The following is a 14,923-nucleotide window of genomic DNA, read 5'->3' on the forward strand; positions in this document are numbered from 1 at the left end:
CTGATCTCTTCACACAGGTGGGAGAACCGAACTTCACTGATGATTTAAATGGACTCGTTCTGCTACAGGAGACGGGTAGGAGAAGGTTCTCCGGAGCGGTGACTGGGGCATAGGCTGACCCACCGATTATGATGAGCCTTGGAGGTTCTTCATCAAATGCCCAGTGCTCTCCGTGTCCCTACTAAGGTGACGGATACTTGCGTGTTGCAGAAATACTCAGAAATCTGTTCCATCACTTTCCTTGAGTACTAGTTGACAGACTTTCTCCAGAGACCATACTTTGTTTACACACGTCACATAACCTTACGGCTGGGTAGTGAGGAGTCCTGGGCTGACCTCTGGCAGACTGTGTCCCTGTGAGTCAGTTGGGCAGAACACGGGCCTCTCTCACTGATGAAATCATCAAAAGCCAGTTCAGTACGAAAAGGGTGGAACCTTAGTCCAGGAGGAGTCAGCGCCACCTTACGCCCCTGTCATTCATCAGATTGCCTCAGCAGATACCACAAAACCATCTTAAAAAAAAAAAAGTGACATTTCTCCCAAGGCTGTTGTCACTGCAGTTTCAAGTGGCCTGTCCGTGACATCTCCAGCCTCGCTTTGTCACTGTCAGCACCTGACTCCCAGCACTGCCAACCTCGGGGACTCAACTCTCAGGCTCGTAATCCTTTGTGCCTTGAAAGTCAATCAGCAGGAATGGAGCATCCGACTGTCGCCTGGGAGAGCTGACCCTCAGGGGTCAGGCTGGCACAGAAAAGTAGCTTCAACTTGGAGTTAAACACAGGGTTGCCCCTCTCTCCTCTCCCTCTCCTTTTCCCCTTCCCTCCTCTCTGTCCCCCCTCTCCTATTTTTCCCTCCTTCTTTCTACATTTATGTAAGTGTGCATGCAGGTACATGTGTGTGAGGTTAGACACCTCTGGTGTTGGGGGGAAGGGGAACAGTATCTCTCACTGGCCTGGAACTCACCGAGTGGACTAGGCTAGCTGCTGGACATTGAGCCCAGGGATCCACCTGTATCTGCCTCTTGGCACTTATATTACAATAACAGACTCCCATGCCCAGCTTTTTTTTTTTTTTTTTTTTTTTTCCTTAAACATTGATTCTGAAGACAGTGCTCAGGACTTGGGTCCTAGTGCTTGTCTGGTAAGCCCTTCGCAGACCTGCCTCCCTAGCTACCAGGCTCAGGAGTCCTGACAGGCTTCCAGGCACAACACTCCATGTTCATCTCAACTCCGGAGTCTTCGGAGGATCAGGTCCTGCACTCACTTTGCCACGGGGCCTGATGTCAATTCGTTTGTGTACTCTGCTGTTGGCTGAGCGGGGCTCATCACAGTTCAGTATGCCTTTAGCTTGTATGCATCCTTCCCCAGACCCTGTCCCTTCTGTATGCATCCTTCCCCAGACCCTGTCCCTTCTGTCTTGACCTGAAGAGCTGTCCCTTGTTCTGGGGTTTGGTCTACCTTGATGTTTTTTTTCCCTCCTGGGTGGAACACATGAAAGGGGCAACTGTGTATAAAAACCAGTCTTTTTTTTTTTTTTTTTCTTTTCAGTAAGGGCTGTGGTCCAAACAGATGCCCCAAACCATCTCACATAACCAGCTTTAAGGGAGAAAGAAAAACACTGCTGACTCTCTAAATAAATGATTTACCAGGCCCAAGCCAGTAAATAATAATCCATTTATAGGAATTCAATCTCCACCCCCCCACACACACAAATTCCTCATCTTTCTTGAACTGTGGTATCCTTGTGAGCCAGCCTCTCTTACTAGGCCTAAGGGAACCTGTGTAGAGCTTGTGTATGCACAGTCTTCCTAAACATCTATTACAAGTGTTGGCTTATTGTCAGAGAGAGACAGAGTGTGGCCACTGGGATGGAGAGCGTTTGCATCTATGATAGTTGGCTTTGTCAACTTGACACACTCTGGAATCACCTTGGAAGAGAGATTATGTTCATTGATGTGGGAAGATCCAGCCAGCCCACGGTGGGTAGCGTCATTTCCTGGGCTTGGCTCATGGACTGTATAGAAGAGAAAGTGAGTTGGGTAGTAAGCATGCCCCGGTAATTCACTTCTCTCTACTCTTGATTGTCATTGTGAGGTGACAAGCTGCTTCATGTTCTTGCCACCTTGACTTTCCCACAGTGATGGTAGCCTATAATTTTAAGTAAAAATAAACCCTGTATCCCATAAAATTTTCTTTTAAAATATTTTAAAATTATGGTTATTATTTGTCCTTTGTGTAAACTATGCAGGACATAGAGGCCACGGTGTGCTTGTGGAGCTCAGAGAACAGCACGCCAGTTCTTCCTTCCACCATGGGGGTTAATGGGGTCTGACTCAGGTCATCAAAGCCAGTGGAAGATGCCTTTACCTGCCCAACCATCTCACTGCCCTACCCCACGCCACCCTAAAGCCGTTTGTGTCAGGGTATTTTTTCACAGCAACTAGAAAAGAATCAAAACAGCATCCTAACCCTTATTCTTGCTCTTCAGTGGTCAGCTGGGTAACCATGGAGAATTTCAGAGGATAGGCTGCCAGCATGTGTTCAGGACCCAGCTCTGACGGACTCAGCACACACCGTGTTTCTGATCATTAAAAGCAGGCCTGGGACCCAAAACAAGCTGAGTAGTCTAACGGCAAGATTTCCCTGGGGGCTTCGGGGCTAAGAACCTGTGGGATTGTTCTCTACTCCCCAGAGCCGTGCTGCAGAGCAGACAGAGCTTGACAGCATGTCGGTCAGCTGACATTAGCAGGAGGGACCCTGGCAGCAGGGGATGCAGAGCTATAAAGCAGGGCCACTCGCTGACCTCTGCCTACCCACCACTGGACACTTCAGTTGTGACTCAATGAATACCAGCCTTCGGCTGGCTGGCATAGCCTTGTTTGGTTGCTAATTGCATCTCTAAAGACCTAGTCAGAATCTCAGCTGCTCAGGTGGCACTCGGTCTTCACCCATCTTAAGCAGGTCCTCCAGCAAGGTCAGCGCCAATGCTGGGCTGACAAGACTCACTAGCCTCTGGGCAGCAGTTTCCTCGCTTATCCTCAAGGAAAATAGGTGCTCTGCAAATCCATCCGAGTCTGGAAAGTCGAACTGAACCCACTCTCTCCACTCCATCTGGGACCAATAAGCACTGTGGCCCCAGCACCTGAGGGAGAGCAGGCCACAGCCAGGAATCACCTTTATTCCTTGCTCGTCCACCCAGAAGCCCCAGACAGTAATGGAAATGACATAGATGCCTGCCTGCGAAGACAGCCGCCTGCTGATTTCCCTCAGCAACTACAGTTCACAGTTCGGACTTGCTGAGTTCCCAAGATTTTCGGCTCACTGAAGAGTTTCGTGTAACAGCCCAAGGGCAGCCTATGTGACGACAAGGTAGATGTGTGGATTGGGGAGGTGGGCAAAAGGTTTTTTCCAAAATGGAGCCAAACCCACTCGAGGAAATATGGGAAAGACAGTTCTCAAGATATGCAGACTTAAGGAAAAAGGAATCCTGGGGAAAGGAAGAGGTTGGGCACACAGCGGGGATAAGGAAAGACAACACAACATACAGGGGTGTACAGGATGGCAGGCCTGGAGGAGGGTCGCAGGGCCTCTCCAGCAGGCAGCAAGGACTCAGCAGTGGAACCCCAAACCCGGGGAGCCAGCATGAGGAAACACCAGCGCCTGTCCTGGACAGGGCGTGTGGAGTCAGCCTCCCACACAGGACATCGTTGTGAAGGGCACTGTCAAGACAGAGGTCAAGATGCAGAGAGAACCACAAGGCCAAGATGGTGCCTGGGATTTGAAGCTATAGCCACTGTCCCTTGGAGAACTTCAAGAGGAGGGAGGCTTCTGTTCTGATAGGGTTCATGTGGCAAGTGCCTCAGCTGAGTGTCCACCTTTTTCCTGGGAGTAAGCCTGGACCTTGTTCACACGAGGCTGACGCAGGTTCTGGCCAGCTGAAGGGGCCCTCAGCACGTCTGAAGCTGGGAGCTGCACCACGAGAATATGCTCACCTCCTGTTTTGTGGCTCTTAAATCGTGAGAGACACAACAGCTGGCTGCCTGGGGTCAGAACAGCTGTGCGTGGCGGTGCGGAAGCCTACACACCAGCGCTCCTCAACCCAAGTGAGACCAGAACAAACCGCGCCGGGGCCGCAGATTCCTGTATGTCTAACAGTGCTAAGCCAAGTCCACATGTGGCCTGAGCCAGCATCTTTTCAGAAGAGATAAGGCGTTACAGCCAGCTGTTTAGCCAGATGGTGGTGGGGTGGGGGTGGGCGTGTAGAGGGTTTCTGGTTCTTTTGATTAAGACAGGATGCAGTGGTCCAAAACTCCTCCAGTCAGACTGAGCCCAGAGCACGTCTTAGCAGCAAGAATGTATCCTTGTTTTGTCTCATGAAGGTCAGTGGGCACTGTCCCAGGAGAGGGCCAGGCCAGCTTGATGTGAAGGGCAGAGAAACAGCCGCCAGTGACAGGGGCTGCGGCCCGCCGGTTCCCTGAGCCTCTCACGTGAAGTAGCGGCAGGGTGTGGAGTCGATGTAGCAGTACTGGGTGCACCGAAGGTCTCCATATGATCTGAGGGAGGCAAAAAAAAAAAAGTACTGCTCAGCAGACAGCGTAGTGGGCAGGGAAAAGCACACTGAAGAGTGACTGCTGATCCGTAACCTTCAATGAGAGCCATAGTCTAGGAAACCTTTTCTGCCTCATTCGGGGTGTGGTCTCTGGGGTTTTCTACTTCAAGCTCTAGCAGTGGGACTGGCGTGGTAGGACAGCCCCGATGTCCACACATCCCCTATGAGACGCTCAACCCCTCTCAAGGCCTACAGGTGTCTCGTGCTGTCTGTGAAACCACTCTGGACTAAAAGCAAGGCAGATGTCCTCTATTTGTGTCCGAGGCCTGGCACAGCTGCTGAGCCCTTGGAATCTGGCTAGTGTGACTGAGTTTAAAATTCTAACGGTTTTAAAACGATAGCTAATTTGGAAAGGGGCTGCCGAGCTGGACAGAGTGGTCTACACTTCCGCAAACCCAAATGGTAATCTTCATCCAGTATCTTATCTACACATGTTCACATCTGTCTCTTGGAGGCTTCTAGTGACTGGACGAGCAGCTCCAGCGAGCTAGAGAATAAGCCCCAGGCTCGATCCAGCTGTTAACACTACGTGACCCTATAAGGCCAGTAAGCAGCTCAGTCTGGCCAGGTCCCATAGGTGGCTGTTAGGAGCTCTCCTTAGATCAGGCATAGGACAGTGCCCCGTGCCTCCCACATACACCACAGTGGGATTCTGGCTGAGCCTAACCAGGGTTGGAGTTTGGGGTGACAGGAGGTGTGCGGCTCCTGCAGCCAGGTGGCATAGGCTGCTGAGTGTTGAGGAGGGACCTGAGAGTGTGGGATGGAGGGGACTGTGGGAAGGGAGCTGTCTGTTTTCTAGCCCGCTGAAGGCCTGCCGGAAGCTAAGTGGCGAAAGCCAAAGCTGAGGCTTGGACTCCTGAGAGAGGAAGTGATCTAAAGGGTCGGCAGATGAACGGCTCCCTAGAGTGCCACACCGCTGATTCCAGTAGGGTCAGGGGAGCACAGCACCCGTTAGTGCCATTCTGCACTGGAAGGGTACATTCTGGGCAGGAGGCTGGGGCTTCAGGTGCCACTTGGAAGATGCCACTGTGGAAGGCAGGACATTAACACATTTGAATATCCTCTGAGGATTTTCTGAGGTGTCTAGAGGGGTCCTTGAAGGGGATCTTTTCTTTGAGAGATCATGAACTGGTGAGATTAGACATTGTTCTTTTTACTTTTTAAAAATTATGTGTATGTGTCTTTCTCTCTGTCTCTGTCTCTCTGTGTGTGTGTGATGGGACAGAAGTACGCACGGAGTACACGTGCAGGTCAGAGGACAAGTTTGTGGGGTCAGTTCTCACCTTCCACCTTTACCTAGGTTCTGGGGATCAAACTCAGGTCACCAGGCATGCATGGCAAGTGCCTTTACCCACTGAGTCATCTTACAGACCTTCTTTTTTCTTTCTTGCAGGACTGAGAATTGAACCTTGGCTTTCTGAGCTATATTGTAAGATCCTAAGGTTACATATTGATTCTGATCTGATTTCCTGTAGATTTATGGAGGTGGCTAGTGTTCTGGGAATTCAGCCGGGCAGACAGATGGAGTCTGTGAAATGCCCTCGTTGCTGCTCTGTGCTCCCCTCTCTACTTCCTCCCAGGCCACACATCCCAGTAACCGCTGGGACTAGCTGACCTGGAGCCTGCTTTATCCTGGCCCAGCATGGACCTATGGGCTGAGAGTGCTCTGACCGGGGCCTCTTGGGGAGTGAGAGTGATGATTGGGGAACATGGACTCTAACCCGACCTCAGTGTTGAGAAAGTACCAGGAACACAGAAGGCCCTTGAAATTATCTGTGAAGGAGAGCAGGGGAGGGGGGAAATCTTGAGAGTTCGGGTGGCCTTCCTACCCAGGGAGATAGGTCTCGCATGTCAGGTAGCCAAAGTCAGAGCCGTCACAGTCTTCCACGCCCTGGTGCCGGTAACCGTCTCCACAGTAGGCCCGGTGACAGTCTAGAGGTACAAGAAGTAGAGTCCTGAGAAGGAGCAGGGTGTAACAGGCTTGCCCACACAGTAAGGACAGTCTGACCCAGTGGAGCCCCAAGAGCACCCATGTAAGAACCTGCTTCCATAGGGTTTGAGACCCTCCCAGGACCAAGCATCGCACTGACACAGCCTGAGGTAAGAACGATGAGTTGAGGGTTCTGTATAACAAACCTCCCGGGGAGACCAGGGCCTTCCTGTGATCTGCAAAACTGGGAGGGTGGCACTGTCCCCCCTTCGTAGAGCTACTGTGGAGCGTTGGTAAGGTAAGGCTTAGGAGACTGGACTACCAGACCCCAGTGAGAGAGCATGGTGCAGCTTCCGTCAGCACAGCGCTCTGGGGAGGCAGGCTACTACTAGGTTCTGCCCGGGTTCTGAAGGGACCATGTGGCCTTCACAGAGACTTTTATTTTCATACCAGGAGAAGGACTCTATCCATCCACCCACCCACGAATGCATGCATGCGTGCATGCGTGAATCCATCTACCTACCTACCTACCTACCTACCTACACACGATCTTGTTATGTGGTCCATACTGGCCTTTGATTTTTGATGATCTTCCTGCCTCGGCTTTTCAAATGCTAGGACTACAGATATGTGCTACCACGCTTGTATTTGCCTCACCTTTATTTTTAGAGGGCAGGGAGACTTCACTACTTTCTTTTGATTATGACAGCTCCTATTGAAGGGATTCTTGGAAAAGCCAGCACCTCAGAGCTTGTCATCCAAAAATTGTCAGGGGTCTGGTGCAACTCCACTGAGAGAATAATAACCTCCCCCTGCCTCTCAGCCCTGAGTGGAACTTCATCTCAGTGTCTGTCATCTGTCCCCTGAGCTTCTAAAAAGGAAGGACAGCAATGATGCCCACACATTTCCACTTCTTACTTAGGCAAACTGAGTCATGGATGGATGCACTGACCCCAAGCCTCATCCAGACAACCCCTTCACACATCAGCTGGAAGGATCTATGGAGACACGAGCCTCTGTCATCTCAAACCTCTCTTACAGTCAAGAGAGCCAGGTTCAGCTGGAAATGGTCCCCACTGCCATCCTTGATGAACTGGGTGGCAACCAGAGCCAGCTACTGAACTCTGTTTTGACTCTGAAAACTGTATATCTGTCTCACTTCCTGTTCTGGTCACTTTATGGAAACAACAACAACAAAACGCCCGAATCATGGCGAATCCTCCAGAGCCAGGTCCTAGCACTGTCCAAGAGCCTGGAAGCAGTGTTAGCTGCCCCACCTGACCACTGACAGCTGACAGCTTGTGTCTAGTGTCTACCTAGAAAAGGAGTTCTGATTTGGTCTCGGCCTGTCTCTCTGCCTTTCTCTCTAGTATACAAAGTGAGGGCCATCACCATCTTCTCCTGAGCTTGCAATATGGGTTTGCCAAGAAGTCAGTCTTGGAAGAAGAAGGCCAGGGACAAGGAAGGCATCTCTAGAGATAAGCCCCTGAACACCTCTGTTGACATGCTTATGTGGGGGGAAAATGAACGTGTGGCCTGGGATTGGGAAGCAGCTCTTCAAAGTGTCCCCCCTCTCCCATATACTGTCCCTTGCCTTTGCCTCAAAACATCACAGCTGATAGCAGGGCCTAGCCCACCCCCTCTGCTGTCCAGGTCTCTCAGGCTGGGCCCCACTCACCAATGCAGCCGTCACCCACATCGTGATTACCATCGTCACACTCCTCCCCAGGCTGCAGGACCCCATCCCCACAGGTGCCACGCTGCCTTACGGTGTAACCCACAGGGTAGAAGGGGGTTAGCTGGCCAAGGAAACACACAAGCATTAACGACGGTGGCATGCCTAGGCAGCCACAAGGTAGGACAGTCTCTAGCTCTGGGAACAAATGCTCTGGGTCTAGGAGGCATCCCTCATCTTCCTCTGGGGAGGGGGGAGAGAGACCATCTTTCCCAAAGGGAATCCTGGCTCAAGAGTAGCTTCTGATTGGGTAGTCTATGGAGGGCTGCCCAGAAGATGAGGGAGGACCCGTGGCCCTCTCTGCAGACACAGAGCAGAAGCTCTGTCCATCCCCAATTTTCTAGCTTCTCTCTCTTCTAAGAGGAGTGTCCCTTTCCTGGCTGAGGACAGGAGGATCACAGCCCAAGGGGCCAGCCCCAGAGTACCTGGATGGGGAGCCAGCCAAGGCTGTCTTTGAAGTACAAAGATCGCTGGTCTCTGCGAAAGGCAATGGCATTCTGGGTGTTCAGCTTCTCAAGCTCCTCCTGGTTGTTGACCACAAAAATCTGCCAGAGAACATAGTGGTCAGGGCCTAGAAAGGCTTCCCCACATGACAGGAAGAGCCAGAGGAACCAATTCTGTTTGCTTCACATAGGGGAGAGTGTCAAGCCAGTTCAGAGTTTGAAATACAACTATCTACCTTGATTTAACATATTTAAGTGTTTTTAAAAAAATATGTTACCAAGGCTTAAAAGATGATGCTACATAGGTAAGTAATTTGACATCTGGGAATGACTCTTCAACAATGATCACACAATGATCTTTAACAATGATGTTCATCCTGTTCAATACTGTGTATTTAACTCAGAGCACACTAGGCAAGCAGTCAGCTACTGAGCTGCATCCTTAGCCATGCACAGTTCTTTCAGACAATATAATCTAACACATCAAAGTTAGCCTTGAAAGTAAAAAGAGGGGAAATGCCCTCAGTGGCCTCACATCCAAATTTACAGTTTGTTTTCCTTTGCCTTTGTCCCCACTTTGCAATTTCCCATAGTGATGTGGGTAGCCATTGTAACAAGGGAAAGTGAATTTTTCTTAAATTACACCACAAAGGCCTAGGAGCAGGTAGAGAGCATCCTCAGCACCCACCAGGACCATGCCCCAAAGAGCCTTACCGCAGGAACTCGAGGGGAGCCGGGCCCATACATGGAGTCCCCATAGGAGGGGTTATTCACATTCCCAGGAGGTCCGCAAAGGCATCTTCCCGGAGGCCCTGGGAATCCTCTTTCCCCTTTGAGTCCCGTTACAAGTTGTCCTAGGAAGCAACAGACTGTTGTGTAACTAAAGCCTAGCAGGTCAGGAGACATGAGCAACCTGTTTGAGGAAGAGACCTGAAAGTTCTAGGCAGAGGGAGAGGCCCCCCGCCACGACCTGGGGGAATAGGGGAGAAAAACCAGCAAGTCACGAGCCTTCCCCTCAATCCTGCCTTGAAGCCAGACAATACAGCAGCCTCAGTCTGACCACTAAGTAACAGCCTGTAAGAAAGATAAGGGCTTTGTGGGAGCCACAGCCCGGAGAGTGACACCCAAAGGCTCAAACGAGCTAACAGATCATCTGTTGATTGTCTCTACATTTCCTTGTTGGTGACGATCATTAAAGGGATCTTCTGGTAGATGGATGTGCAGTGGATGGAAAGCTTTTACTGTATTTCAAAAAGAATGACTTGTTTATTTGGGGGAGGAGGGACGTCCCAGGGCACACGAATGGAAGTCAGGGGACAGCTTTTGGGAGTTAGTTCTCTCTTCCTCCCACAGGGGACCGGCAGGGGGAACTTAGGCCATCAGGTGTGGCAACAAGTGCCTTCGCCCTTCCAGCTGTCTTGCCGGCCCAACTTTCACTGTCTTTTAAGTTTCTTTTTCTTTTCTTGTTTTGTTTTTTGTCTTTGTTTATGTTGTTGTTTTGTTTTTCAAGACAGGGTTTCTCTGTGTAGCCCTGGATGAGCTAGAACTCACTCTGTAGCCCAGGCTGGCCCCTCTGTAGACTAGAGATCTGCCTCTGCTTCCCGAGTGCTGGGATTGAAGGCATGCCTCACTACCGCCTGGTCTCATTTTAATTTTACTCATCATTTAATTAATTAAATGATGAAGTCTTACAACATTGCCTAGCCTGGTTTTGGTTTTTTTGTTGTTGTTTTGTTATTTTTTTTAAATTCTTTATTAATTACACTTTATTCACTTTGTATCCCCCCGTGGTTCCCTCCCTCCTCCCGTCCCAATCCCTCCCTTCCTCTGCCCTCTGCATGCCCCTCCCCAAGTCCACCGATATGGGAGGTCCTCTTTCCCTTCCTTCTGATCCTAGTCAATTAGGTCTCATCAGGAGTTTAGCCTGGTTTTGAACTCTTGGATTTAAGCAATCCTCCTGCCTCAGCCTCCAAAGTGACTGGAGGATCCAGTATGTACCACTATACCCAGTTTTGCCTTGACTTTTTTTTTTAAATGGTGTTTTCCTGAAACAGAGTCTCACTCAGTAGCCCAGGTTGATCAGAAACTTTCTATATAGCCCAAGCTGGCCTCAAACTGGTGGTGACTCTTCTGTCTCTGTCTTCTAAGTGCTGGAATTACAGGCTGAAGCTATCATACTCAATGTTTCACCTTGGCTTTCAAAGACCTTGATGTTTAAGTCACACCCTAAGTATTTTAGACAGACCTACAGACATCCATAGTTGTTTTTTTTTTTTTTTTCAGTGCTATGGCTGAAACCCAGGGCCTTTGCATATGTTTGGTTAGCACTTGCCACTGAGCCACACTCCCAGCCAGCCCTTGGGCATCTATAGGATTAAAAGTTCTCAAGGTGCTTCCATTGTGCATCCTGATGGAGAACCACAAAGGAAATGGTATGTGTACAGAGTATCTCCACATCAGATCATCTTCCTCACCTCCCATCCCTCCCTTCTCCAAGGCCCTTCTCAGTTCAAACATCACCTCCTCAGAGACGCCTGCCCGAATCCTCCCAATCTGGCACACTCACTTCGGTGCATTGACTTACAAGCCTCCACAGCCTAAGATTATTCCACTAAGGTCTCTCTGTCCTCAGGGTGAGTTTGACAAGGGCAGGCCATGGCTTGACACATATTTGGAAGATGACTGAGTAACTAGAGAGCAAAGATCTTTGTGAAAGACTAGAAGTCACAACATGCCTGAGAGAAAGCTGCTGAAGCAGGGGCCATTTGACAGGATAAAGGAAGAGAGGAAGGAGCAGGATGAAAAGAGTGATGACATGTCCCTCCTCCAAGAACAATAAGGCCCATTGGACACCACCCTGTCCTTGGCTTTATGCAGTCCAGTTGGGGCAGTCAGGAACTGCCCATCCTAGAAGGGCGCAAGATCTGGTCAGGACTAAACAGACAAGGCCATACACTAAAACGGACCCCGTAGAAGACTTCCACCACCTTAAGCCTCCCTGAGCTGGCTCACAAGCTGGTCCAACATCAGATGTCAAGTTACAGCTCTAACGAGAATTCTGTGGGGAAAGCTCCAGCTTTGACTTCTGATGTTTTCAGATGACTCCAAAGAGACAGGGACACCAGCAGCTCTGGAACGTCCTGAGCAAACACCCAGGGACATCAGGGATTTCCACTTGGAGAAGTGGGACTTCTCTGTGACAAGGAGGAACGTGAGAGTGGTATCAGAGCAGCCTTCTGGAATGTTCTACAACCCCACCAGAACTCCACCAGAACCGCAGTCTTGTAAAGAGCCTTGTAAGGCTTTTCAGATATTCATCTAATTAGTGGAATGGCTGAGATTTGAACTCATGCTTCACCTAACTCAGTTTCATTCAGTTGACAGATCCAAGAACTCAGGTGCTCCCAGGGGAACTGTCACTCCCAGGTACCATGTTGATTCATTTAGATCCTGTCTGGATACAGGAAAGAATTGTCCAAATTTGTAATAGTATTATGGCAAGTTACATCTTAAATTTTGCCTTTATTCCTTCCTCACGCCTATCCCCTCTTTCCCTGTAACTTGAGTAATTAAAAAGTCCCACCCTTCCCAGCTCTTTCAGCACCAGCTGGCCCCTGGTACTGAGAACCAGACCTGAGGTAGCCTCCCAACAGGACGTGGCAGGGAGCCTGCTGCCACCCTGCAGTTTCCCCACTGCTTCTGCTTCCTCCCAGCTGTCAGAGGACATCCGTCATCCTGCCAGCTTTCTGCCACAATGCCCTGAAGGGCACAACTTGAACTCCTTCACCCCAGACTTGCTGCCATGCCCTGTTGTCAGGGGTCCTCAACTCTCCATTTTCCCCAGGAGCTTCTTGTGGGTAGCAGGTCAGGAAGGGACAGTGTGAGAAGGCAGAGGAACCGGGCATGACAATCAAAGGGCTGTGTGGGGGTTTCAGGAGGCACGGGTAGAATCGGGAGCCACCGGTCAGCCCTGTGGCCTTGAGGATGCTTGTGGTTCTTAGACATGAAGGATTGAGATAGAGCAGTGGATGAACACACTGTCTTGTGTTCTCTGGAGCCCAAGCATATCCAGACCAGGAGTTAAGGAAGGAGCAGAGGACACATTTCCCTCTTGAGTGGCTCTGTGGCTTTGTTCCATCTGTTCTCCTCTGTTTCCTCTAGGCTAGCCTAGAGGACTTCCTGTACTCTCTTGAATGGATACCACAATACCTGGCAGGTTTGGGGCTTGTACCGGATTAAATTCGGGCAGTCATTCCAGAGGCCTGCTCTAACTCTGTATTAGTATCCACGTTAGGCACAGGGATGTCCCTTCTGAGCCCCTACCTATACTCCCTGTACCCTAGATTTTTACAAAGAGCAGGATACTGCCCCATTTTGCCTCCTCATTCTTTTTGGCCCTCTTCCTCTGGGTGGCTCCTCAGAAAGGAAATACTTAGAAAGGAAGGAATAGGGAGGGAGCATCAGTCTGAAGAGATGGTCTACATTCCTGCTAGACTGCAGGTGAGACTCAGGAGGGCAGAATGAGTCTGTGGAGGGAACAGTCCCTGAGTGGTTCCACCCAGCAGATGCCATGGGGGATGTGATGCTGACTCAGCTCTCACGGGGGTTGGCATCTAGCAGGAAGATGAAACACATCTGCAAAAAGCGAGTCAGCTGCGGTTATAGCTCAGCATCAGAGTTTGCCTAGTGTATATGAAGCCCTGTGCCCAACACCCAGTAACACTCACACAGATACACACTCACACACATATGCTGAACGTCACATCATTTGAGCTGGACTCAGTGGCACACGTCTCATCCTAGCACTTGGGAAGTAGAAGCAGAAGGATCGAGAGTTTGGTATCATCTTCAGTTACATAGTTAAAAGCCAGTTTGGATTATATGACAATATGAGACCCTATCTCAAAAAACAAAAAAAGGAAGGAAGGAGAGACAGACAGATACAGAGACATGAATGAGAGCGGGAGTATTCAGGAGGTAAAGGCACTTACCGAGCCTGATAACCCAAGTTTGATCCTCAGACCCCACAAGCTAAAAAAGAGAACCAATCAATACGTTGTCCTCTGAAAGCCACATGCATACACTCACACACACACACACACACACACAAATAGCACAAATAGAGTGGAATAAAAAGGAAAGGAGAAAAGAAAGATCAAGTCACCAGTGGTAAAAGCCATAACAAAGGACAATAGCTCCTGTTGGGAGAAGATAGGATGGTAAAGGGGGAAAGAGTCATACCCATCTGGAAGAGAAGAAACTAGAAGGTCTGGAAAGGAAACTTGTTCTTGCTGCTAAATCCTTGGGCTGCGGTTTTCAAGACTGACTGCACAAACATGGCATTCTGAGAACCTGCTCACCTGAGTCCCCAGGCCCAGGAAGGAATCTACGGTCAGATGGGGCCAGGTTTACAAAGATTCATAAGCACAATAGGACCATTAAGGTCTCAGTTTGCCAACCACCTTCATATGAGTCTGTATCACCACCATATCCCGAGAATCCTCAGGGGTTTTTGTTTGTTGTTTGTTTGTTTGCCCCCTAAACACTCCAAGGCCCAGGAAAGTTTGTTCCATTGTGGTAAAACCAGGCTTGCACCATATTGTCAGTCCCTGATTGGTATCCCATGGTGCTCCAAGGTTTCCTGTCTTGCACATGCTGTGATGCCCAAGCTCAGCCTGAGACATTGGTCCCCAGGTATACATGGACCATTAACTAAATAAGGATTGTGAGAGGAGTGAGTCAAAGGTGAAAGCAGAAGGACCCTTCCTCAGCTTCCCACCATAATTTACCAGGGTCTTCACCTAATTGTTTGTTTGCTTCATGGGGTTTCTCAGTGTAACAGCCCTGACTGTCGTTGAACTTGATCTCCAGACCAGGCTGACCTGGAACTCACAGAGATCCCCTGCCTCTGCCTTCCAAGTGCTGGGATTCAGGGCGTGTGCCACCACCACCTAGCTCTTCACCTAACCCTTTTGTGGCACTTAGAAAGGTAGGAAATAAAAAAGCCCAAGAAGAGTTTTGAATGAGACTGATTCTTCATGGCATCTTGACAGGAAAGAGTCTCAGGGTTTTCTCTTCCCTTTGGTTTAAGGGATCTAACAGAACAGGACATTTCATGATAACCTCCACAATGTAATGGCAAACATTTTCCCATAAATACAGTAGAAGAAAGGCATTGTGGAATTTTTAAAAAATGTTTCCAATTTT

General features: G+C 49.7%; 1 protein-coding gene across 5 annotated transcripts in view; it reads right to left on the minus strand.

Moving 5' to 3' along the window:
- Positions 1 to 3,109: 3,109 nt before the first annotated feature.
- Positions 3,110 to 14,923, minus strand: part of Colq (collagen like tail subunit of asymmetric acetylcholinesterase) — a 52,708-nt gene continuing 40,894 nt past the window's right edge. For 4 of the 5 annotated variants that reach the window (XM_060390858.1, XM_021641730.2, XM_060390859.1 and 1 more), the window contains 5 exons: positions 9,431 to 9,570; positions 8,699 to 8,818; positions 8,217 to 8,337; positions 6,438 to 6,540; positions 3,110 to 4,552 (listed from right to left, as the gene is read on the minus strand). In XM_060390858.1, coding sequence (XP_060246841.1) covers positions 4,483 to 4,552; positions 6,438 to 6,540; positions 8,217 to 8,337; positions 8,699 to 8,818; positions 9,431 to 9,570 — 554 coding nt within the window. In that variant the 3' untranslated portion in view covers positions 3,110 to 4,482. The remainder of the gene's footprint in view (positions 4,553 to 6,437; positions 6,541 to 8,216; positions 8,338 to 8,698; positions 8,819 to 9,430; positions 9,571 to 14,923) is intronic. The other variant, XM_060390860.1, reaches the window with a different exon arrangement.

Source organism: Meriones unguiculatus, chromosome 9 (assembly GCF_030254825.1).
Source record: "Meriones unguiculatus strain TT.TT164.6M chromosome 9, Bangor_MerUng_6.1, whole genome shotgun sequence".
Classification (NCBI taxonomy): Eukaryota; Metazoa; Chordata; class Mammalia; order Rodentia; family Muridae; genus Meriones; species Meriones unguiculatus.